The 18,716-nt window shown below is 51.8% G+C and overlaps 1 protein-coding gene across 1 annotated transcript in view; it reads left to right on the top strand.

Annotated features, from left to right (window-relative positions):
* Zbtb17 (zinc finger and BTB domain containing 17) overlaps window positions 1-18,716 on the top strand; it is a 28,961-nt gene that overhangs the window by 8,084 nt on the left and 2,161 nt on the right. Inside the window, exons 2-8 of the mRNA XM_027951958.2 lie at window positions 15,129-15,335; window positions 15,874-16,062; window positions 16,722-16,862; window positions 17,158-17,283; window positions 17,664-17,905; window positions 17,985-18,127; window positions 18,213-18,513. Coding sequence (XP_027807759.2) covers window positions 15,129-15,335; window positions 15,874-16,062; window positions 16,722-16,862; window positions 17,158-17,283; window positions 17,664-17,905; window positions 17,985-18,127; window positions 18,213-18,513 — 1,349 coding nt within the window. The remainder of the gene's footprint in view (window positions 1-15,128; window positions 15,336-15,873; window positions 16,063-16,721; window positions 16,863-17,157; window positions 17,284-17,663; window positions 17,906-17,984; window positions 18,128-18,212; window positions 18,514-18,716) is intronic.

The following is an 18,716-nucleotide window of genomic DNA, read 5'->3' as shown; positions in this document are numbered from 1 at the left end:
GTGTGGGTCTGTTCGTGGACTTTTTTTTGGTTGTTGGTACTGGGGATTGAACTCAGGGACACTCGCCACTGAGCCACATCCCCACCCCTATTTTGTATTTTATTTAGAGACAGGGTCTCACCGAGTTGCTTAGTGCCTCACTTTTGCTGAGGCTAACTTTGAATTTGCGAACCTCCTGCCTCAGCCTCCCAAGGTGCTGGGATTACAGGCATGCGCCACTGTGCCCGGCTTTTTTTTTTTTGGGGGGGGGGAGTACCTTGGAGCACTTAACCACTGAACCACATCCCCAGTCCTTTTTGTTTCTTTTTTAGAGACAGGGTCTTGCTAAATTGCTTAGGGTCTTATTAAATTGTGGAGGCTGTTTTTTAATTCATGATCCTCCCACCTAAGCTTCCTGAGCACTGGGATTACAGGTGTGCACCACTGGGTCTAGCTTCATGGGCTTTTTACTATCTTTTATCTGTGTCCTTATACTAGATTGATTTAATCACTATAATTTTATAATGACTCTTGATATTAGGTAAGGTCCTGAGCCTTTGTTTTCCCATATTCATTTTAGATCATGTGTGTCAAGTGCTGTAACATTTTTTGACAATATTTTATTAAAATTTCTCTGAATTTATTATGTATCCATTTGGATAACCACCTTAACATTTTTTTTAAATATTTTTTTTTAGTTGTATTTGAACACAGTACCTTTATTTTTCATTTACTTATTTTTATGTGGTGCTGAGGATCAAACCCAGAGCCTTGCACGTGCTAGGTGAGCACTCTACCTCTGAGCCACTCTACCTATTTGGCCTTCCTGTCCATGAACATAGTATGTCTTTGAATTTCATAACTTACAAAGTTTAATTTTAGTCACTATTAACATCTTACACTCAAACAGTTAAGGGCCTTAGAACACTTTAATTTCTATCACTTGCTCTTTTTTCTCTCCCCCTTTCCCCTCTGCCCAGTATAGGGGATTGAATCTAGGGGTGCTTTACCACTGAGCTGCATTTCTAGTCCTTTTATTTTTTATTTTAAAACAGGGTCTTGGGCTGGTTGCAGTGCAATGTGCCTGTCATCCTGTTGACACGGGAGGCTGAGGAAGAAGGATTGCAAGTTCAAAGCCAGCCTCAGCAACTTAGTGAGGCACTAAGCAACTCAGTGAGACCTGTCTCTCAATAAAATACAAAAAAGGGCTGGGGATGTGGCTCAGTGGTCATGTGCCCCTGAGTTCAATCCCCGGTTCAAAAACCAAAACAAAACGGAGTCTCGCTAAGTTACTGAGGCTGGCCTTGCACTTGTGACCCTCTCCCAGGTCGCTGGGATTGCAGGTGTGCCACTGTGTCCAGGATCACCCTTCACTTTTATGTTGTAGGTGTGGGTTTTAGTTCTGTTTAAAAATTTACAAGACATCATTAGTTCAGTATTTGTTTAGATTTATCCACTTATTATTTACGACTTTCATTATTTCTCCTTCCTTCTTGCATCGTATACTTTCCTTCTGGATCACTTTTCATCTGCCTGAGGAATATCTTTTATAATTTATAAATTTGGGCTGTTAAAAAAAATAGATTTTGAACTGTCGTCCATCTGGGGGCTGGCTAATGGTTATACATTGGTGGGGAAGCTTTTTCCCTCCTCCATTCAGTGCCAGGATAGGAGGCAGTTTTCTGTGCAGCCTTCTTCCCACCGAGGTCCCGTGAGACCTCCTTCCTGGTGGGGTGGGGCGTTCCGCTTGCTCAGTTCCGTGAATGCTCTTCGTACCCAGCCTCCAGAGCGCCCCTTGCTCTCTAGATTCCAGCCTTTTAGTTTCATTTGACCTCTCTGTATTGCTTACTGATTTGGTATTTCTGTGATGCATTTACAAACGTACTTTATAATCATTTCTTCAGCTTCTGTAGCTGTTTGCTGTGGGTAAGAGTTGGCCCTGGCATGCAGTGCTTCCAGAAACTCAGATGTTTTGTGTTTTAATTTTGTATTTCATTTGGTAGCAGCAAACTCTAAATATCAGATTTTATATTTCATAACACTCATTAGTACAAGGAAAGGGGTTAGCAGGTACCTGTTCATGGCAGAATTTGCCCTTTGGGGACTGATTAAGGATCTGTTGAGCCACGAAAGTTTTGTTCTTCAGTAGAAGGAGCACAGTTTTTAGAGTATGACAGACTTGGCCATGAATCTGGGCATGGTGGCAGATCTAGGTCAGGCGACAGCCTCTGTAAGCCATTGTTTGCTCATCTGTACAGTAGGGTGACCATGCTAATGCCACCTTCTTAGGATCACTGTAAGCACTGTTGAGGTGGCACGTGCGTGGGAAGCGTTCTGCGGGTCTGTTCCCCAGCAGCTCTTGCAGTTGTTCTCTTTGTGGTCTCAGTTGGCAGTGACCTCTCCACTGCCCTTGGGAAACAGGAGCCTACAGATTTCTCTTGCTAGTCACTTCCTTTGAGTGTTTAGTATGGGGAGCTTATTACTAGCAGAGCCGAGAGCCGAGTTTTCTCAGGGCACGGTCACACTGTTCCACCAACATTCTTTTTTTTTTTTTTTTTAAAGAGAGAATTTTAATATTTTATTTTTTTTAGTTTTTCGGCAGACACAACATCTTTGTTTGTATGTGGTGCTGAGGATCGAACCCGGGCCACACGCATGCCAGGCAAGCGTGCTACCGCTTGAGCCACCCCCCAGCCCCCACCAACATTCTTTTACAGGACTCATGATGTCTTTTCTCTTTCCCATTTGCTGGGGATGGAACCCAGGGCCTTGCACATGCCAGACAAGCACTGTACCACTGAGCTACACCCCCAGCCCTTTCTAGTTTATTTTGAGACAGGGTCTTGCTGAGTCACCCAGGTTGGCCTCCAACTTGAGATCCTCCTGCCTCAGCCGCTTGAGTAGCCTGGTGTGAGTAGCTTTGTGTGGACACGGCCTTTCTGGGTTTCAAAGGCCTTTTGTATTTCAGGGCTATTGCCCTGTATTTACTGCTTGGGCTAGAAACATTCTCTTCACATTGATATTTGTGTTCAGGAAGTTGAGAAGAGTAGAAATTGAATGAAACTGCACATTTAGGTTTCTAGTCTTTCACACCCTAAGCATAGTTTGTGGGTCTTGCTCACTGCAGCAGCCCCTAACTTGACCAGCCTGCGTGTCTCAGAGCAGGCATGGTCCTGGAGTCTGTCTCAACTCTCTCCTGCTCTCACTGTTTTAGGACCAGGAGCTAGGCAGCACATGGGTGGTTTCTGAGTTTCTCTCAGAAGCTTGCACTTCAAAGTGGCAGGCTGACAGAGTGCCAGGGTTGCAGGTCACCCACTGCAAGGCTTCCCGCAGCTTAGGGGTTCATAGGTGGTGGGGTTTAGAAGGCAGAGGTCAGTAGCATGGTTAGTTCCAGGGCAAGTATGGAGGCCCAGCCTCTGCTTATCTGTAGGGCTACCATATTATATCATCTGCATCATCTGCATCTGATGAGCCCTGTGCCTTTTAGAAATTATTGGAAATTGAGACATCAAGTTCTTGACCATTTTTTTATGTAGGTGTAACTTAAGGTTTTGAGATCCCCAGAATATTTAAGATATCTTTTTACTTGTTTAGATTTCCTAATCAGGTTTTTTTTTTTTTTTTTTTTTTTTTTTGTGTGTGTGTGTGTGTGTGTGTGTGAGTGGTGCTGGGAATTGACCCTTGGATCTCACACATGCTAGGCAAGTGTTCTACCATGAGCTATACCCCTAGTCTTTCTCAGTTAAGTTTTACAAAATCTTTACTTAGTTTAATCCTGTTTGGAATGATAAATGTAACATTTGATGTTGACATCTACCATATATTTCATAGTTGGTATTTATGTCCTATGTAGTTCATGTTCACAGTTGGAAGTCTTTCATACTGTAGGAAAAATTTTAAATGAAAAAAATCTGCTGGGTACTAGGTAAATAGCTAATTTTTTATTGTCATTCACATGATATCTACTATACTTAAAATTCATATCTTTGTAATCTGTAATCTCACTAAAGAAAGCATTCATTTGTTCAGTGTTTATTAAATCTTAGCACTTGAAGGACCTTAGCAGTCACCTAATCCTAATGAGGATACAAACTCAGGGAAAGTCAGTCGAGGGAAGAGCATGTGTCACGTTGAAGTCCTCCTCCATCCATTTCCAGTCTGTATTTAACCTCCTTTTTTCTTTGGCTTGGCTTCTCCATCCGCCACAGGACTTGTGCCTCCTTTGGAATTGCTGTGCTCTCTCTCTTTGGGATTGTCACGCTCTGTCTCCTCAGTGAAAACCTCATTACCGTGGAGCCAGGAGAGTGAGCATCCCTTGGGCCTTTTCCTGGTCTCAGTGCAGGTGGAAACTTCACCTGAGATGGGCACCTGGACCTGATGAGATTTTTACATCCACATTTGGAAGAGAGGACAGGATCAGAGCAGCAGGTTCCCATTGCTGGCATGGGAAGTAATGATGCCGACGGCCAGGAGCCACTCCACCACATAGGAAACTTCCTGTCATCCCCATCTTATAGGTCGCCAGTCAAGGTTCGAGGTGCATGTGCTCTTGCCTGAGGTGCTCACCTATCCTGGGATGGACAGGTGGAGGCTTTGGCTGGTGCTGGGGCTTGTGAGCCTGGGGTGTACACGGCTCCCGGCTCCCAGCATCACAGGGCTTCATGTGGGCCTGAAAACGAGGGTGCCACCTGTTCTCTAGGGGAGTCCCCTGAAGGCATTTCTACTCAGAGTTTCCTAAGTGACACATTCTCTGCAAATCACACTTTTCTATTTCCTCTATGAGGAATTTTTTCCTATTGATAAATTTTTGGTCACCAGGTCTTGTAGAAAATGTCTTAAAGGATTTATAGTGGCTAGAAATGAAGGACTTAGATCCCTGACTCAGGGTATTCTCTCTGTATCTCTTTTCTTCCTTCTTAACATCCTCAGTTTTAAATTTTTTAATAGTATGTACAAGTGGTAAAACAAAAAAGTGCATTACCGTTGGCTCCTGCGCCCTCTGGAGATGTGGGTGTGGGTATCTTCTCTCAAGTGTAAGTCAGAGCTGTGACTCTTGGCCTGGCTGTGGCCTGGACAGCAGCGTGGCCAGCTTCTGTGAGGAGGGAGCTGACTATCACTGAGGGTGTTAGCACCCCCGCCGGAAGAGGCACTTGGCCTTTGCGGGTCATGTGGTCCTCTGTGGGAGGCCCCTCTTATAGGCTGCTCAGACCCATGGAAGAGTGTGTTGAGTTCTAGGTCCTGGCTGGACCCTCCCAGTGCTAGTGGGGCAGGAGTGGGACACTGTTGTTTTTCCCCTCCCAAGGGTCCAGTGCTGTGGGCATCCCAGCCTGCTTGTGTGCTTCTGATCTCCACTCTGCTTTCTGCTCACCAACTGCAGAGGACGATCTAGCTCTGGTGTGGCAGTCACACCTGCACCTGGTCCCCCCATGTGCCCACCAATCTTTGTCATGCTCCTGCTCCGTGGCTCATGCCTCCCCTGCCTGCACAGCCTTTGCTCACACGTCTCTTTAGATGCAGCCAGGTGCCATGTCACCCGCTCATCAGATTGTCTTTCTCCTGGGCGGATGGTCCCAAGGGTGAGGCTCAGCCCTTGCTGCCTTCTCCTGCCGGGCTGCCTTTGCAAGGCTTGATGGGGTGTTGTGGGAGGTGAGCCCTGGCTTCACTGGCTGAGCACTCCCTCGAGTGCCTGGTTCGTTCTGCTTTATGGGCTCACCTTCCCTTCACTGCAGGCCTGTGTGAAGGCGCAGTATCTGGCTTCACTCTTGCCAGGCCTGGGCAGACTTCCTGTTTGCCTTTCGTCTTGGCGAGTGCTCGGTCATCATCTTTTTGTGGTTTTCCTGTTTTATGGGTGAGCCATCTAAAGCTCTTGCCTGAAGTCACTCGGTCAGGTACTAGATAGAGCAGGACTCAGGCGCTCGCCCTTGGATCCCGAATCTGTTGACCTTTTCCCTTCTTCATCCAGTGTCTGCGCCCTTCACTGTCTGCACGGGCTGGCCTCAGCAGAGCTCGACTCTTCCATGGAAGACTCCCCCAGTCTTCCTCAGCTCTGCCAGCTGCTCAGGCCCAATCCTCCAGGTCCCCATGACTCCTTCCCTTTTCTCCTAGTCCATGTCGACTGGGTCAGCTAATGATGTTGGTTCAGCCAAACACAACCCTGATCCAAGCACTTCGGTTGCCACCTGGGTGAGGGTGCCACCATCCACCATCTCTTGCACCCACTGCAGTGGTCTGTGTAGCCTTCCTGTCTCCACCCTGGCCCCCTTGTAGTCTCTCTCCTGCTGCAGTCAAAGTGGCCCTTTGAAAATGCCACCATTGTGTTCTCAGCTCTCCCAGGGCCTTCCAGTGCACTGAGGGGAAAGTCCAGTCCAGAGTGCCCCTCAGAGCTGGGAGCCCTCAGCCCTCTGTTGCCAGCGCTGACTCCCTCCCCACCTGCCCCCTCCCCTCTCAGCTTGCTCTAACTTTCTCCACAGCACCTGGGAGGTCGAACATACTGTTTTACATATTGTATGGACTTCTTACTGTCTTCCCGGTGAGGCTCACAGTCCTCACTCAGCACCTCAGATGAGCTGAAGAAGCTCTCCCAGTGCTTGTGCAGCTTGGTAGTCTTTGTTCTGCTCTTTATGTGGCTGCAGAGCCCCAGGAGCAGCGCAGCAGATGGGAGTAAGGATGTCACCCTCTGGCCCTCTGTGTGCTGGGAACATCTCCCACCTACCATGTAGAATCGTTTCTCAGGTGGCCATCGTCTTAGTCTGTCTTGTGTTGCGTATAATATACCACAGTCTGGTGATTTAAAAACAAAAACCCTCACAGTTCTGGAGGCTGGTGAGTCCAATATCAAGGTGCCAGCATCTGGTGAGGGCCTCCGAGTTGCAGTTTCCTGTGCAGAAGTGGGAAGGAAATGGGGGTGCAAGACTGAGGAGGGGTGCCGGGCCTCCTCCTTTCTGCCAGGCGCCCACTCCTGCTGTAACAGCATTGATCCAGCAGGAAAGCAGAGCACCTTCATGGCCTGATGGCCTCTTAAGGACCCCTCCTCTTTATACTTTGACCTTGGCAGTTAAATTTCAGTGTGGGTTTTGGAGGGGGCAGACATCCAAACCACAGTGCACATGGATGTGCTTGTGATTGATAGCTCAGAAGTTCATTGTTAGAGTGGATTTTGTCAGTTCACTTGATTAACAAGTACCAAAGCACAACTGTCATTTCTTTTTTTTTTTTTTTAACACTTGTTTATTTTTTTATGTGGTGCTGAGGATCGAACCCAGGGTCTCGCACATGCGAGGCGAGTGCTCTACCTGAGCCACAACCCCAGCCCCCACAATTGTCATTTCATAAGGGTCTAGGGAATGTTGACATTGAGTTACACAACTCAAAAAGGCCTGCTCTCTGCTCTCTTCCAGGTCTGTTTGTCACCTCCATCTGTAACTTCTTTAGAGCAGGGTCCTGGATTAGAGCTCTGAGCAGCTGTGAGGGAGAAATAAGCACCCACACCTGACAGTGGGCTTTCTATGCTGGCAGGAAGATGAGGTGGCACAGTGTCATTTCAGGCTCTCAGTACTTGTGGCTGGGGGTGAGGGGAGGAAAGCTCAGATGTGCCCACGTCCTACACGATCTTAATATAAGAAGAATGTTTGCTGGGCAACCCACTAGGCTGGGTTGGCTGCTGTTTGCTTCCCTGCCAGGTCACACCTAAAGGGAGAGATTGTCACCTGGGTGGGTGGTGGATTGGGTGGGTAGCTTTCAAGGTCACAAGGCTGGCTTGGAACTTCCATTTCCTTGGCTTGAGTTTGTTGACCCACCTGTATTTCTAGAAGATCAGGAATGCCAAGTCATTGGCAGCCCAAAGGTGACTTCTCCCACCTGCTCTCAGGTTCCTCAGGGCACTTGGACAGGCTTGGCTGTGTTCCTGTGGAGGCTGGAGCTGGGCGTGACCTGTTGTGGGAACCAGAGGCTATGGATGTGAAGCTCAGCATCTTCTTGTGGTAGGCCAGTTGTTTCCTGGCCTAATGGTGCCCCTTTGTGTGGCAGTTTGGCTGAGTGCTTGCTAATAATCTGGGTAATGTTTCATGTTTGAAAGGTGTCCACTCGACTCCAGATGGAGCTGTGCTCTGTGGGGTCTCTGCGCACTCTGGGGAGGTCGCTGCACGCAGAGCGCTTAGCAGAACAGCTGCTTGATGTAAAGTGCCTCCCAGCAGAGAAAGTGGCTCTGAGTGGCTCTTTGCTCAGCACCTCCTCCCTGGACTCCCTCCCTCCCTCTTTTCTTGCTAATGGTGTTCTGGGATTTTCCCAGATTGCATTTAGAAGGAATAATGGGTTATGATTATGCCTTTCTAACAGGGTGGAGTCATCATACAGTTATTGACTACCCCTAAGGCATCCGGTATAAAAGGGACATAGAAATCATCTGATAAAGTCTTTGGCCTTATAAAAAAAAAATTGCACTCTTCATCTCTTGCCTCCTGGTGACAATAGTTGGTTGAGTGCTGACAACACACCAGGCCCTGGGTCCTGTACCTGACTTTTTACCTATGTTGTTCTTTTGTTTTTTTGGCACTGGGGATTGAGCCCACAGGTGCTATACCACTGAGGTATGTCCCCATCCCTTTTTGTTTTGAGATAGGGTCTTGCTAAGTTGCCTAGGCTAGCCTCAAACTTGTGGTCCTCCTGCCCAGTTTCCCAGGTAGCTGGAATTACAGCCATGCACCACTGTCAAGTGTTGGTATATACAAATTCATATAAGCTACCTCAAGCCGCTGCCAGAGTGAGGAGGAAGGGAGAGTAGAGGGCCTCCTCATTGACATGTAATCTCTTCCTTTCCTGGCTGTGCTTTTTTTTTTTTTTTTTAGTGACTGGGGATTGAACCCAGGGATACTCTACCACTGAGCCACATCCCTAGCCCTTTTTATTTTTATTATGAATCAGGGTTTTGTTGAGTTGTGTGGGGTCTCACTAAGATGCCAAGGCTGACCTTGATCCTGCCATCCACATTTCTGAGCCTCCCGAGTTGCAGGGATTGCAGGCATGTTCCACAGTGACCAGCTGCCTCCATTCTTTGTCCCTGTAACAAATGTGTTAAATCCTCCCGTAGGCCACTTGTTATTGGAGACACTGCCAGGGCCTGCCTATGGTAGGCTGCAGGCGGAGCTCCAGGCCTGCTGCTTCCCAGAGGCAGCAGCGTGGAACTTGACAGCTCACTGTGGCTGCATTCTTAGTTTTCTGGTGTCCAGAGTGTGCCCTGCTTGGCCTTGTTCTTTTGGGCATGTTGAGGACACTCTAAATGCCATTTTGTTACTGGAGGGACCTATTGAACTGCGTGGAGTGGGTTTCATGATCCAAGTGGAACCTTCCTCACAGGTAGTCTGTGCGTGGTTTGGGCCTGAAGGCAAATGAGGCGGTTCAGCAGCACCATGCCCAGGCCCCACCCAGGCGCACCTTCTCTGCTGTTGTAGCTCTGCTGAACTTCACCATCCTGCAGCTGCTGGGCGCTGACCGGAGCAGCTGGTCTTTGCATGTGGCCCCATGCCATGGCTGGAGCAAGTCTGCAACTGAACTGTTTTTTCATTGAATTTTGAAAGGTCTGCATATGAAAGTGCACAGAACGTACAGGTTGAGTTTATTATTATTTTTTTTTTAATTTAAATTATTTATTTATTTTTTAGTTTTCGGCGGACAGAACATCTTTGTTTGTATGTGGTGCTGAGGATCGAACCCGGGCCGCACGCATGCCAGGCGAGCGCGCTACCGCTTGAGCCACATTCCCAGCCCCAGGTTGAGTTTAAATTATGCATCTAGATATCCAAGCAAAGTAATAGAACGTGCCCAGTGCCTCAGAAGAGCCCCACTGCCCTTCTCCAGCAGAGGGGCCCTCCTATGGATTGTGGTTGATTGGTCCACTGTTTTGACTGCTTTGCCATCTGTTTCAGTTGTCCCTTGATGCACAGACCTCCCAAACTTAGTGGCTTAAGCCATCAGTGATTTATATTTCTCACAGTTTGTGGGTTTCCTGGGCAGTTGTTTAACATCTTGGGATGATGGTGAGGTCATTCATGCGACAACATTTGGTGGGCATCTGGGCTGGGAGGTCCAAGAAAGCATCTCTCTCATTCCAGAGCCCTGGTGAGTCGCATGGCCTCTCCGGGTCAGGGTCTTCTTCAGAGCTACTGCTCGTGATTTCCAACAGGAGAGCTTGGGCTCCCCAGCAACATGGCAGCCAGGTCCTCAGGCACCTTAAGATCCAGATCTGGTTGTACCCTATTTACTAGAGTCCTTGCTGGACCCATCCCAATTCCGTAGGAGGTGAGGGGGCCCTGGCAGGGATGGAGGAACAGAGTCAGGGCCCATCTGTCCATGTCTGAATTCTCTGATCAACAGAATGTCCATTGTGCCTGTCTGAAGACACACTGAGGTGTCCCTCAAATGCGTCCCAGAGAATTCTTCATGAGGGCCCCAGGGCTGGGTCCAGTCACGCTGTTGGTCATCAGGAGAGCACCCAGCTCTGAACCCTGCCGCCCATTAGTCAGGGATAAAAACTGAGCCAGTGGAGGCGGCACTGGGGAATGGTACTTGATTGCAGTCAGGACTTAGCATCGAAAAGTCACGTCAGTCTGAGTGGCTGAGGTTCCTGGGAAGCCAGGTGTCATTTGGGGGCTCTAAAGTTTTTTTTCTAATTGGTTATGCATGCCAGCAGACTGCATTTTTGACAGTGTACACAATTGGGCCACAACTTCTCATTCCTCTGGCTGTATGGGGACGCATTTTCTGCATCTAAAAGGAAGACATGGGGCTTGAAACGCTCTAAGGTCTTTTTTTTTTTTTTAACTTCCAGTACAAAGGGTCTTTTTTTTTTTTTTTTAAACTTCCAGTACATTTATTATAAATCTGCTTTTTAAAAATTCAGTAGTATTTCATATAAATGAAAGAATCAAAATTTTCAAGAATCCTGAGGCAAATTGTTTTAAAAAGATTTTTTTTTGTACCAGGGATTGAACTCAGGGGCACTCAACCACTGAGCCACATCCCCAGTCTTATTTTGTATTCTGTTTAGAGACAGTGCCTCACTGAGTTGCTGAGGCTGGTTTTGAACTTGAGATTCTCCTGTCTCAGCTTCCTGAGCCTCTAGGATTAAAGGTGTGTGCCACTGCGCCCGGCAAAAAAGAAAATATTCTCGGGACTGGGGTGTAGCTCAGTGGCAGATCACTTGCCTAGCATGTGTAAGACACTGGGTTCGATCCTTAGTACCACATAAAAACAAATAAAATAAAGACATTTTAAAAAAATATTCTTTCAACAAATGAGCCACGATTTGAGTTTAATTTTTTTAAATCGTTCCTCCATTTTTAAAAATTTGGTCTTTTTAGAGCTACATGACAATAGAGTGTATTTTGACACATTATACATACATGGAGTATAACTTTAGAAGTACTTTTGACTAGCACCCACATTTATCACCAGTCAAGCAGGAGAGGAATGTGGGGGTCCCTGCACCTGTCCTTGAGTGAAAGACCTGCATTCCAGGGTGGCTGGTGGGTGCAGCCTTCTGATGGAGCAGTCTCGTCACTGTCACTTAGAAGGGCAGCAGGCCTGGTAGTGTGGGGAGTGACTGGCTGTTGATCTTATTCCTGTGGCTTTGGTTTGAGGTGACCCTTCATGCATGCACCCAGGACAGGGCTACATATGCTCTTGGTCCTGTGCGTGACCCATCATCTTTGCCGCTCTGCCCTTTCCCCTGCCTCTCTAAGCTTGGCTGTCCTGGTGTCCTCCTGTGAATGGCCTGTGGATCCGGAGATGGGTTGCTGCCTAGTCCGCTCAGCCCCTCTGGGAGAAGGACCAGGTCAGCAGCATCTCACCTTCCCTGGTGTGGCCTGGGGGAGGGAGCTGTTCAGTTGTAGAGATCACTGGGCTGCTTCTGCAGGTGACATCATTTGGATATGGCTGCTATCACACCATGGGCTCCTCACAGATGTGCTGGGCATCTATTTGAGCTGCTACTCACATGAGCCTGCTGTGTCTTCTCTCCCTGTTTGACTTCTCTCCTCTCCTGCCATCCCTTCCCTCCTCTTGCTTCTTTCTCCTCCCTTTTATCCATTCCTCTTTCTCTTCTCTGTCTTTGACTCCTTGTAGGTGTCTCTGTTGGAACAGCCTTGGAAGAATCAGAGGCCTTGCTTTTCTCCTCCTGACACCCGCATTTGGGGAGAATCCCACCTCTGGTGTGCGTGCTGCTGTGAAGGGCGGGCTGGCGTCAGTGCGCAGTGGTGTGTGGGTCACACAGTTATTTTAGTGTATGTGTACCAGGAGGGAGGGAGGGAGTTAGAGGGACAGGCCACCAGCCACCCTATCCTGGGAGCCTCTACTGGTCTTCTAAAAACAAGGGCACACACCTAGCTCCCCCGCTGGTGTTTCAAGCTCAGGAAGGCAGTTTGGCTGGGCTTTGACACCTTTTCCCCAGGAGCTCCATGTGAGACCACAAAAGCTCATTGCAGCATTGGGTCCCAGACAAGCCAGCAGGCCTTTGCTCCTGTGGCCAGCAGTCTCTCTGTATATCTTCCTGGCAAGGCAGGCCAGTTTCCTGCTGGAGGGTCCTTCTTTCCTCAGGCCCCAGCCAGTGGGACCTTGGAACCCCTGTGTCCTATAGGGGTTTTGCTGCTGCTCTGCAAGAGTTTTGAGCCCGGGAGACACCGCCTCCCAGCCCAGTTCTCAGGTCAACTCCTAAAGCCAGGCCTCCTGCATGGAAAGCTGGGTGTGGGCCTCATGTGCAAGTTGTGAAGCTGATTGAGGATTCTGCCCTATGTGGACCCTCGTTTCCCTCTTTCTGCACTTGACAGGTGGTTTACTTGGGGCTCCTGGAGGAGGGAGAGGGTGACTGGGATCTGAGACCAGGACTTGCTCACACACCTGCACATTCCTGTGTGTTAACATGCCTGTTCCACTCTCAGGTCAGCATGGCCCGGGCCTGTCCTTGCCTCCTGCCTTTGGTTCCATGTGCCTCTTGCCTGTTGTGTACCCACAATAGGTCCTGGTCTCAGAACTCCAGCAAGAGCACTTAGCCTAGAAACTGGATATCAGTTCTTTACCATGTCTGAAGCTCAGGGCCAGTGCAGCTGCGGTTCTCCCCTGCATTCCTTCAGGTCACCAGCGGGAGCTGGCTCTTCCCAGGGATTGAGGAAGAGGTGCCTTTACGAGATGTCCTAAGCCTGCAGAATGTTTGCCCTCACTGGCCTGTGCAGCCACGGCTAGTTTGCTTTGGGGAGGTCTCAGCAAGCATGGAGGCTGGCTGCCACCTTTTGCCTTCAGGCAGCCTCTGACTCTCCCCTGAAGATGCTTCAGCTCCAGCCCAGGCGTTGGTGGGAGAACTGGTAGGGTCAGGGCAGGGTCCCTGCCTGTGTGAGGGGACAGAGTGGGTTGTCCAGGTCTTTGCAACTCACCACTCAGGCTGTGATGCTGTGCTGTGGGCCCCTCCCAACTGCCATGTTTTTGCCTCATTTGTTGGGTGACGCCCTGAGCTCAGGAGACATATTCTTCTGTTTGGTTCTTTTGCAGAGCTGGGAGTCGAACCCAGGGCCTCACACATGCTTGGCAAATGCTCTACCACTGAGCTGCTGCATTGCAGCCTTTGTATTTGTTTTTTTTTTGACTGGAAATTGAACCTGGGGTGTTTAAGCACTGAGCCCCCTCCCCAGCCCTTTCTGGTTTTTTGAGACAGGGTCTCATTAAGTTGTTGAGGCTGCCTTCAAACTTGTGATCCTCCTGCCTCAGTCTCCCAAGTCACTGGGATTACAGGTGTGCACTGCCACAGCTGGCACATACCCCTACTTATGAGGTTTCCAGACACCATGGAGTGAGTGGCCTTGCAGCACTGACTTGTGGCTTTCGGAGCAGCTCATCCCAGCAGCCAGCCACACATGGTCCCCGCAGCTCCAGGCTGCAGCACAGTGACTCTCCCGTGAGGCTGGTGTAATGGGAACAGCCAGAGCTGCCGCACCCCCGCAGAGAGCCCTGAGGTTCCTCACCTGCCCAGGAGCAGCTCTGACAGACGTGTCCTCTGCTGGGTTTCAGACCCGGTTTTGGAGCAGCTGGTAAACAACCATCAGCACTGTTGAGATCCTGGGCTGGCACCACAGCCTCCCTGCTCATCCATAGAGTGTGGGTGCAGTGGGTGCTGGGTTTTATTTTGAAACTTTCCAAAATTGTTCCTTTCTAGAAAGGAAGCCCTGCTTGTTTTTCCTAGTAAATTGCCGGTCTTGAGGTGGACCCTGCAGCAGTGCTGGGTGGCAGGCGAGCTAGTTTAGATACTTATTTAGTCATGGTTTGTGCAGCTCATGATAATTGGGCTCCAGGCCAGGGAATTTTTCTGAGCACATTTCTTGAGATGGTTGTGAGATTTCCAGGCATTAAGTGAGGCCCTTGACAGAGGAACTAGCCAGGCCAGCAGCTCTTAGGATCACGATTGGAGTTCCAGTTTCTCCTGGGAAAGTCAGCAGGTCAGAGGTTTCTGGTGGCAGGTGACTCCTCAGCCTTATGTAGTTCCCAGAGTTTGTGAATCAGAAAGGTTGAGCAAGCCCTGCTTAGAGGGCCCAGCTCTGCAGGGCAAGGGAGCTTGCCCCGAGCCCGTGGGTGCGGTCGGAGAGGGACTGAGCTCTGTACCTAGTCAGTGTAGAACTAAAAGGATAAGTGATACAAGGGCCACCTTGTTGTTTTCCCAAGACATTTCACTTGTCTGTGACAAAACACAAAGTAGAAGGGTCTTAAGGCTAAATGGGCCCCGTTGGACATCCGTCTTTTTCTGAGATTTTGTGGTAATATTCTTTTCGTAGAAAATGTTAACCTGACCAATGTCCTTTCTTCGTTAAAATCACAACAGCAGGGTTTTGTTGTTTGCTTTTGTGACTCTTTAACATCATCATCTGGTAAGACACAAGGATAGTGTTTGGTGTTGGACCCTGGGTGCTTTCTGGTTTGGAACATCCCTGTTTGGTGGACCTGGAGTAGGGAGCCTGTGCCCATCTCGACTCAGCAGAGAGCCAGCCCCATCTCGGGAGAAGCGCCTCGCCCTGGTTTCATTCTCTATCTCCTCCCCGAATCTCATCGGGCAGCTTGGTGGGGTGAGGGTGCTGGTGCCTCTCTCGGTGCTAACAGAGGCCCTTGGCATCCTGCAGCCATGGACTTCCCCCAGCACAGCCAGCACGTCCTGGAGCAGCTGAACCAGCAGCGGCAGCTGGGGCTTCTGTGTGACTGCACCTTTGTAGTGGACGGTGTTGACTTCAAGGCCCACAAGGCGGTGCTGGCAGCCTGCAGCGAGTACTTCAAGATGCTCTTTGTGGACCAGAAGGACGTGGTGCACCTGGACATCAGTAACGCGGCAGGTACCCCACAGGGTCAGGGCGACTTGTCGAGGACTCCTTTTGTGCTAGGAGTGGGGTGATAGTGGTGCCAGGGAGGCCAGGACACGGGCTGGAAGTAGGAGGGAACGGGTCCTGGTCTGGGCTCCCAGCCTGGCATAACAGAGTGAGGGGTATGGGGCGAGGTGTTACCCTCCCGTTTTATGGAGGTAGCAACTGAGACCTGCAGAGATCAGGAGCCTGGCCTGGAGGTTAGGTGGCGGTGGTGGCAGAACCCCAAGGAAGCTGATGCTGACACAGGTGGACCGGAGAGTCCTCCAGCGGTGAAGTGCAGTGCCTGGGCCTAGAGCATGCAGGGTGGCCTTCCCACCCTTTGTCCCCTCTGGGAGGCTGTCTGCTGGGCTGACCCCAGCTGCCCACCCTCCAGCTCAGGAGAAGGCGATGGCCTGCCACTCAGCTTTTCAGAACTCCTTGGCCTTGCCATACTGAGTGGAGGGCTGGACGGGCTGCTGGTGTCCGCCTTGAGGTGGGTCTGTGACCGTGGCTTTCCTATCTTTGGCAGGCTTGGGGCAGGTGCTGGAATTCATGTACACAGCTAAGCTGAGCCTGAGCCCCGAGAACGTGGACGATGTGTTGGCCGTGGCCAACTTCCTCCAGATGCAGGATGTCATCACAGCATGCCATGCCCTCAAGTCACTCGCCGAGCCGGCCACCAGCGCTGGGGAACATACAGAGGCCTTGACCGCGGAAGGTCAGAGTACAGGCAGCTTGTTATGAACAGACAGCCTGAGACTCTGGCTCTCAGTAAAGCCTGCCTCCAACTCAGGGTCACCTCCCTGGGTCTCAGTTTCCTCATCTGCCCTTCCTCCACTGTGGGGAGCTGGTGAGCGTTGGCTGCAGTTTTGTCTGAGAAGGGCCCTCTGCTGCCCTGTCCAGTTTGTTGCCAGCAGGGTACAGGGAGCCACCTAGGTGGCTGCCCGTGCACGTGGGTGGGGCTTGCTCCCACGCCACCTCCCACGCCTCCTGCAGCCGCCACCTCCCACTTTATACTCTCCCCTGACGTCCTCAGAAGCCCTTGGCTGTCTGTTGTGGGCCAAATGCTCTACACTTTCAGGGGACCTTGTTCCTCTCCCGTGGTCAACATCCTACTTACACATGGGGGCTGTCAGTCGGTGCACCCCCATAGGCAGAAACTGCTGCTGCTGTTTTCCCAGTGCCCGCGGGCGGCCAGGCACAGCACTGGCGCCTGGGGAATGATGTGTCCAATGACCACACTGACTGAACAAACCATTGTTTAGATGTGTCCCCAGGGAGGACCCAGAAGAGCTTGGCAAGTTCTGGGATACCTGACCACGCCCCCCAGGTGGGCACTTGGTGGGAAATGGCAGATCTGTCCTGTTCTATCTCCAGGAGGGGACAAGAGAGCCAGAGAGGAGAAGGCTGCTGCCGCCACGCTGAACAGGCTGGACCAAGCAGGGAGCAGCCCACCTGCAGGCCCAGGGCGAGAGCTCAAAGAGGAGCGGGGCGGCCAGGCTGGGAGTGCCACCAGCGGTGAGTTGTGATCTGGGGACCAGGTGGCTGCCTGGTGGGAGATGGTGGGCAGTAGGAAGTCAGAAGGCTATCCCATCCCCTGCCAGCAGCCTGGACAGGGACAGGCTTCCGCACTTCTAGAGTCCACCTCCCCGACAGACCTGTGGCTTGTGCAGTCTGTCCGGCCAGGCAGAGTCACGAGCTGCTTGGGGCCTCTCCTGGGCCACAGCCACCCCCAGGGGCCTGGACAGGGGAGGCTTCAAGCCCTTAGACTGATTGTCTTAATCCAGCCTCTGGTGCTGTCCCCTCCCCCCAGGTGCAGAGCAGACGGAGCGGGCTGACGCGCCTCGAGAGCCCCTGCCCGTGGAGCTCAAGCCAGACCCCACGAGCGGCATGGCTGCTGCAGAGGCTGAGGCCGCCTTGTCAGAGAGCTCGGAGCAAGGTACCCTCCCCACTGCCTCCGCCCCGCCCCCCCCCCCCCCCCCGCAGCGCTGCCTCCAGCCTCGCTCTCTTTATTCGTGGTCCCATGTCCTGGCAGCTCCCATCAGCACAGAAGTGTTGGGGTGCAGCCTTGGAGCTCTGCTCCCACAGCTCTGGGCCCCACTTAGTGTGCTGCTGTCCTCCCACCAGTGCCGTTGGCTAACTGGGGCCCACATCTGCATCCCCCAAGTAGCAGATGGCAGGCCACGGACCCTAGGTGCTGAAGACGTTTCCTTGCCACTCCCAGATGCTCCCAGGGCCCCTGCTAGGTTCCTAGGCGGGACTGCGAGGCCGACCCGGGAGGCTCTTCTCCGTCTGCTTCAGCGCTGCCCTTCTCTGCAGAAATGGAGGTGGAGCCGGCCAGCAAAGGAGAAGAGGAGCGGGAAGAGGAGGGCACGGGGCCAGGGGTGGTGAAGGAGGAGGGGCCTCAGCTGGAGAATGGAGACGCCCCGGAGGAGAACGAGGAATCAGCAGGCACAGACTCGGGGCAGGAGCTCAGCTCAGAGGCCCGGAGCCTGCGTTCAGGCACCTATGGGGACCGCACTGAGTCCAAGGCCTATGGCTCCGTCATCCACAAGTGCGAGGTGCGGGCCGCGGGTGGTGCCAGCCCTCCGTCGCGCTCCCGCTGCAGCCCCTCACCACGCCTTCCCGCTGCGCCCGCAGGACTGTGGCAAGGAGTTCACGCACACGGGGAACTTCAAGCGGCACATCCGCATCCACACGGGGGAGAAGCCGTTCTCGTGCCGGGAGTGCAGCAAGGCCTTCTCGGACCCCGCTGCGTGCAAGGCGCACGAGAAGACGCACAGGTACCTGCGCCGCCTCCCCACTGTCCAGGCTGCGCTCTGGGCCCCGTGGGCGCGCCCCTCCCTGACTGCGCCTCCCACCACCCAGCCCCCTGAAGCCCTACGGCTGTGAGGAGTGTGGCAAGAGCTACCGGCTCATCAGCCTGCTGAACCTGCACAAGAAGCGGCACTCCGGCGAGGCGCGCTACCGCTGCGAGGACTGCGGCAAGCTCTTCACCACTTCCGGCAACCTCAAGCGACACCAGCTGGTGCACAGCGGGGAGAAGCCCTACCAGTGCGATTATTGTGGCCGCTCCTTCTCCGACCCCACGTCCAAGATGCGCCACCTGGAGACCCACGACACTGACAAGGAGCACAAGTGCCCTCACTGTGACAAGAAGTTCAACCAGGTGGGCTGCTGGAGCCCCCTGCTGATGGCGCGGAGCAGACAGGGCCAGAGGGAAGCTGCCAGGGTCTGCAGAGTGGCTGTCCCAGGAGGGTGCGCCCGCTGCTCTGTCCAGGCAGCCCGAGGCAGGTGGAGTCTGGCGGGGTTTAAGTCAGAGCCAGCCGGGTGGAGGGCGTGTCCTTTCACTGCTGGGACTTGGAACATTCC

Source organism: Marmota flaviventris, chromosome 10 (assembly GCF_047511675.1).
Source record: "Marmota flaviventris isolate mMarFla1 chromosome 10, mMarFla1.hap1, whole genome shotgun sequence".
Taxonomy (NCBI): Eukaryota; Metazoa; Chordata; class Mammalia; order Rodentia; family Sciuridae; genus Marmota; species Marmota flaviventris.
The sequence above is the reverse complement of the archived record's forward strand: the minus strand, read 5'-3'. Positions and strand labels throughout refer to the sequence as shown.